Below are 6,716 nucleotides of genomic sequence, written 5' to 3'. Positions count from 1 at the left end.
TAAGATACTGGACAGTGGGGGGGCAGTAGATGTGATTTGGATTTTGCCAAAGCGTTTGATACTGTGCCCCACAAACGACTGCTTTCTAAACTGAGGTCTGTTGGGCTTAATGAAGTCGTTTGCACGTGGATAGGAAACTGGCTACAGGATCGGGTACAGAGGGTGGTTGTTAATGGGACATTCTCTACTTGGAGTAAGGTTCTTAGTGGGGTCCCCCAGGGCTCAGTATTGGGTCCACTTTTATTTAACTTGTTCATTAATGACTTAGGGGAGGGTGTTGTAAGTAATATATCAGTGTTTGCAGATGACACAAAATTATCCAGCCCAATTAATTCCATCCAGGATGTGGCACTTGCAACATGATCTTGACAAACTGGTAATCTGGGCAGCTAAGTGGCAAATGAGATTCAATGTTGATAAATGTAAAGTCATGCACCTGGGATGTAAAAATATCCAAGCCACATATACCCTTAATGGGACTGCACTAGGCAAATCCATTATGGAAAAGGACCTTGGAGTCCTTGTAGATAATAAACTTTTCTGTAGCAAGCAATGCCAGTCAGCAGCATCAAGGGCAAATAAGGTCTTGAGTTGTATTAAATGGGGCAGAGAGTCACGGGAGGAGGGGGTCCCACTGTATAGAGCACTGGTAAGGCCCCATCTAGAATATGCCCTACAGTTTTGGTCTCCATCACTCAAACAGGACATTATTGTATTAGAGAGGGGACAGAGAAGGGCAACTAAGCTGGTAAAGGGAAAATCTTAGCTATGAGGAAAGACTGGACAAATTGGGGATGTTCATGCTGGAGAAGAGACGCTTAAGGGGTGATATGATAACTATGTATAAATATATAAGAGGATCATATAATAATCTCTCTAATACTTTATTTACCAGTAGGTATTTCCAGCTGACACGAGGTCACCAAGAAGAAAAGCGGTTCCGCCTAAATATTGGGAAGGGGTTTTTTTTACAGTGAGAGCTGTGAAGATGTGGAATTGTCTCCCTGAATCAGTGGAACATGCTGATTAGATAGGTATAAGAAGGGGTTGGATGGTGTTTAGCAAGTGAGTGAATACAGGGCTATTGAAGATAGCTCATAGTACAAGTTAATCTAGGGACTGGTCCTCCGATTGCAATTTTGGAGTCAGGAATAAATTTATTCCCCCTCTGAGGCAAATTGGAGAGACTTCGGATGGGGTTGTTTTTGCCTTCCTCTGGATCAACTGGCAGTAAGGCAGGATAGATATATATATATATCTATATCTATATATATATATATATATATATATATATATATATATATATATATATATATATATATATATATATATATATATATATATATATATGGAGTCCCACAGTACCAGCACTCAAACCGATGTTTCCAGTAGTGCACGATCAAAGGTAGGCATGTATATAACACGATGGATCAGCACACACTGTAATTTTGCGAAGCAATAGTGTTTATTTCATACAAAACACATTTTAATCCGACGTTTCGGTCCCACCTGGGGACCTTTTCCTTGAAAAAGGTCCCCAGGTGGGACCGAAACGTCGGATTAAAATGTGTTTTGTATGAAATAAACACTATTGCTTCGCAAAATTACAGTGTGTGCTGATCCATCGTGTTATATATATATATATATATATATATATATATATATATATATATATATATATATATATATATATATATATATAGTGCTTAAGTAACCAAAGAAATGTATAAAAAGTTAAGTTTTCCCTTTAATGTCTCCATAATGGTTTCTTAAAGAATATTGCTATCTGGCCCTAGAAGCTATATTATTCTGAAAGGAACAGGCAAGCTAGAAAATCCATTCACATGTTTACCTTCAACAGGAAGGCTGTCCCGTGGAATGGTATTTAATCATAGTTAAGTGTTAGGAGGGTCCCATTGAACAGGGCACAGAGCACGAAGGTTAACTGTCTGTGTTAGGAACTTCCATAGGGACTGAGGGTGCCACCTGTCGCTGTAAAGAACAGAGGGAGATGTGACCAGTGAGAATGTGTAAAGCCAGGAGGCTGAGCAATCTGCCAAAAGGAAGTATCATGAGTACAGGGGTGACCCACAAATTTTATGTTTTGCTGGTAGTCCACAAGGGGCCCAGTTTATTGAGGGAACTCATCAAATGTGTTAAAGTACCACCCAGTGAACATAATTTATTTTTTGGATTTGTTTTATTTGCAGAAATGGTCACCTCTGTATGTAAATAAACTGCCTTAAACTGAAGAAAGTGTCTGTTGTTGATCCTTGTGCTTGTGACAGTATTTAGTACTGTATATGAAAAAGGGGAATATGTGTGAGCACTCCAAGGCCAAATAAAAATACAATGGATGCTTAGCTGATCTGGCCAGGATAGTCACTCACAAACATACAATAAACAAAAAATGCACATTCCCTGGTCACCTGTTTCACAAATTAACTTAGTATCTAAGCAAATGCATGTATTTTGCAAAACGAGTTTTTTTTATTACCGATTTATGGTCATAAAATTGATGTCACCATACCAAGTGAAGGTAAAACCCATATGGTGGACCTAACTGTTTACCGCTGGTCAAGTTTTTTCTCGGTTGTTGACCTCCTACATAACTAAATGTCTCAGGGTCAATGTCTCCAGACCAAGGCATCGGCTTAAATGGGCTTGATCTTCCCCTATGCCAGTAGCAATTTGTAAGGGGAGAATTTTGCCAATGCAAAAGCATTGACTATTTACACGTTTGTTACTTCCTCAACATTAAGGCTTGTGGGGAATGCAAGGTCTGTTTTGGAGAAGAATGATCTGCATCTGCAGGTTATTTACACATTGGTCATGAAGCAGAGTGCTATAAGCATGACAGCTTGTAACAGTTTTCTTTCCACTTTTCACTCAGGTTTTGATATAAAAGTATGGTGCTCACTATGCACTAGGTTAAAAACCACAAGCAAGCAGAGCAGAGAATTGGTGTATGGGATGATTTTACTACTGCCTTTTTCCTTATTAATTAGGAATGCAGCATATGAAATGTGTACTTGGGACACACATAAGATAACATTTCTCTTACAAAACAAAAAAACTTTTTTCTGATATAAAATGTAATAATTTTATTACAATATAGTTTACTACACAGTTTTTAGCAATATTATTGAGGAAGCATCCTACAGTTCAAAGTGTCTTTTTATTTCTTTTGAGAAAAAAACCCTTTACGATAATTCTTTTTTTTCCTTCTATAAGAAGAAATGCTTGAATGAATATTTTTGTTTTCCCTCAGTTTAGCTCTTTGAAATCGTATGGGAACAATGTTCTTTTTTCTGCTTTTTGTTTCAAAGTTTGAAAAGACAATTGCATGTGCTTTTTTAAGTGTGTTATGTAATGCTTTGTTATAAGCAAAAGACTCGCTATTAACCCATGTATATAAATCTTGAACCAAATTCTGGGTAGATAGGACAGTTGGTGTAACAGTGTCTAATTCTTCTTCAATTTCAAAAGTATCTTGAAATGGAATAGCTGGTTTGGACATTTTTAGTTCATCTACAGCTTGAAGTGTACCTGCTGTATGTTTTGTTGGTTTGCTGGTAGAGTTTTTTAGAGCAATGGCAATCATAATGCATACACATGTCTCTCCAAAGCTGTTTGTCCTACAAGAGCACTTACTCTTATGGACTATGCTCATTTCATCATCTCTGTTAATAATAAGTGTTGCTCCTTCCTGGATAGTACATTCTTCTTTTTATTAATAAATTACATTCAGACTTTCTGAGCTGGTCTAAAGAAATGTTTTCCCTTGACAGGAGAGTTTTGGCAAATGCAATGTGTTTGCAAATATTGCCCATCAATGAAAACCAGCAATCACAAATGTTATAAATTACATTTACATTGTGATATTTTGCTGGTTGACTCTCAGATGGAATGCAATAATTCCCTTCCCCTTTGTGATGAATATTTGCTTCAAGTTCTTTCTGTATCATTTTCTCCACTGTACCGAAAATGTCCTGCTTTTCTTGTGAACTTGATATACGGCCAGCCTTGTGAAGTTCAGTTAAATGCCTAAAGAAAAAGAACGAAAATTGTTCAGTATGATGTTAAATATACAGAGTAAAATTAACCTTATGTTTTTTGTAGTTCTTGACTTGATAACGCAGTACTACAGAATTTAAAATATTTTACAGTATGGTAATGCGTTTTATTGAGAACATGTATTTCATGTTTGATAAAACTGGACCCACTCTATTGTTTTCCCATGGCAGGGCATGGCTGACCTGTACCTGCCAACATGTGAGGTGCTGACATTCCACTGGACAGAATTCTTTGTCCAGGGGTACCCTAATTAACTCTTTAGTGCTCATGCACTTCTGCCTGGGGGCATAGTAAATACACCACACTGACTGTGCAATTCGGAACATGGTTACTTATTACAAAGAAGGTGTCACCTGACAGCTTATTTAAACAGAGTAATGGTCTTATTTGTTTCCCACTTACTTACAGTATATATTCTTCAAAAATGCAGATTTTACTTTTTAATGCTTCTTTAATGAAATGCTGTGCTCTGTCCATCTATGGTGCCTATATGCCCCCCCCTACTGTGGCTGTATTGATTGGGGAACCCATATCGCTGCTATATTTTGGAGTGCAGAGACAATTTAATAAAATAAAGGGAATGGTGCAGAAAAGTACAGAAAACATGGCAAGTTGCAACTGTTTTTGCACTCTGCCCTGCATTAAGGACTAAGAACTTTGGCAAATAACTGGATAGGTATGACAGAGGAAAGGGAACAAAACAGGAAAATGAAAAGCTACATAGCAAACTGTGTTGCCTCATTTAAGTGTAGGAGACATTGAGGTATATTTATCAAAGAGTAAAGTTAGAGATCGCCACAGTGGGATTTTGAACGGCATATTTATCAAAGGATGAACTTTCACCCATTGAGAATCTCCATAGAAATGAAGAGAGTGGCAGAATTTCTCTCTAGAGGACCAGGCCTGGACTGGCAATCTGTCAGTTCTTGCAAATGCCAGTGGGGCTGCTGTATGGTTCCATAGAAAGTAACCATATAGTGGGCTGGTAGAGGGCTGTTTGGGCCTCTGTGTACTTGCAATGGCAAGGCCTATTTTGACTCCCAGTCCAGGCCTGTAGAGGACTGTGATGATCTCTAACTTCACTCTTTGATAAATATACCTCATTGCAAGTACAAAAAAACATCTATTGCCCAGGCTTTTTGCAGTTTACAATCTGCATGACTCTGTATTCTTTACTTTTTGGAGATCATAGAGCAACGGCATACCCCATTGATCTATTCCCTGGGCTTAGTAAATGGGGTCTGTGTATGTTTCTGTTTTAATCCAAATAAATGGTAACAAACACAATTTGTGATTACTTTTCCAAAAGACATAGCATTCTGCATTTATATATGGATTGATGTAGCTCATATACAGTACTTACTTGTAATATTTCTCAACTTTGCCAGTTAGCAGACAAACTAACATATCTAATCTCATGTTTGCTTTTCCTTCCAAAAATTGATATTTCAAAGTGTGGAAAAATCTTTAAAAAAAGGAAGACAATGTTTTAAAGCTTGACAGTACTAGTGTTGAAAATGTACAGTATAATGTAAATGTAGACAGTACTTTTTGACTGAAATATAACTACACTGGTTAATTAAAATATTATATGTATTGGCCATGGCATTCTGTAAAGTTGTGCTCCTCCATGGTGTGTGTGTGTGTATGAATAAAGAGGCACTTACCAACAAAATTAAATACCTGGGTGTCAAGCTATAGTTCAGCAAAACCAGAAGGAAGCTCCAGCACCCACAGATTTGTTAAAAATACAAACAAGTCTTTATTAAAGGGGTTGTTCTCCTTTGACTTAACTTTTAGCATGATGTAGAGAGCAATTTGCAGTTGGTTTTCATTTTTTATTATTTGTGGTTTTTGAGTTATTTATCTTTTTATTCAGCAGCTTTCCAGTTTGCAATTCCACCATCTGGTTGCTAGGGTCCAAGTTACCCTAGCAACCCTACATTGTTTTGAAGAGACTGTATTATAAATATGAAATTTTTGAATATTTATCAGTATTCCAAAACTACCTTTCCAAAAGATTGTTGGTTTCACTTTCTTCATGATACACCTGTCGACCATATTGTGCCCACATGTCAGATACAGGAAACCAGTGATGCTGTAGATAGTCACCAACTTTATCGTTACCAGTGATTGCTTTTACCCGCTCAAGAATCTCAGTAGAATGTTCTTGAAATACTTTTTTCTGAAAGTAAACGATGCAAAAAATAAAATAATATAATAATATAACAGTATTTACTGTGAGTTTACCTACTGTAGAACAAAGAAAAAATATATATAATGTATATATGTTCATTATGTTCAATACAACAATATATTGCCACACAGTTGTTAGGAGTAAGACACCTCAAAAAGTAAAGATTATTAATATATTCTTTATATAAAATATTGTTACTATTAGAACAGTAATGAGAGCATTTGCAATTCAGCTGACAGTTTCTTACTTTTGCAGAATCAGTGAGTAAACATTTACTTATATTATTATAACATTATAAATTTTAGTTTTCTTTTAAAAAAAACAAATAAATATATACTGTATAATCATTTTACATTACATGTACAACTATTATCCTGGGTGGGGGCAGAAACTTACACTGCTTGACATTTTAAGTGAAATCATAAACTGTAAGACTTCACGA

The 6,716-nt window shown here is 36.4% G+C and overlaps 1 protein-coding gene across 1 annotated transcript; it reads right to left on the bottom strand.

Moving 5' to 3' along the window:
- Positions 1-3,686: 3,686 nt before the first annotated feature.
- LOC121399726 lies at positions 3,687-6,401 on the bottom strand. The gene is made up of 3 exons (XM_041581280.1): positions 6,087-6,401; positions 5,441-5,542; positions 3,687-4,047 (listed from the first exon to the last, which is right to left on the bottom strand). Exons 1-3 carry the CDS (start codon positions 6,371-6,373, stop codon positions 3,687-3,689), a joined length of 750 nt encoding a protein of 249 aa, XP_041437214.1. The 5' UTR covers positions 6,374-6,401.
- Positions 6,402-6,716: the final 315 nt, after the last annotated feature.

The sequence above is a fragment of the Xenopus laevis genome, chromosome 2L (assembly GCF_017654675.1).
Source record: "Xenopus laevis strain J_2021 chromosome 2L, Xenopus_laevis_v10.1, whole genome shotgun sequence".
NCBI lineage: Eukaryota > Metazoa > Chordata > Amphibia > Anura > Pipidae > Xenopus > Xenopus laevis.
This window is presented reverse-complemented; position numbering and strand designations above follow the sequence as displayed.

What these genes read in the sequence shown, in the direction of transcription:
- LOC121399726 (XM_041581280.1), bottom strand. Translation starts at nt 6,373, where the DNA reads ATGAACATATATACATTATATATATTTTTTCTTTGTTCTACAGTAGGT. An exon ending in ACCAACAATCTTTTGGAAAG is followed by an intron (nt 5,543 to 6,086) that starts GTAGTTTTGGAA and finishes CTTTTTTTAAAG; the next exon opens with ATTTTTCCACACTTTGAAAT. An exon ending in AAAGTTGAGAAATATTACAA is followed by an intron (nt 4,048 to 5,440) that starts GTAAGTACTGTA and finishes CTTTTTCTTTAG; the next exon opens with GCATTTAACTGAACTTCACA.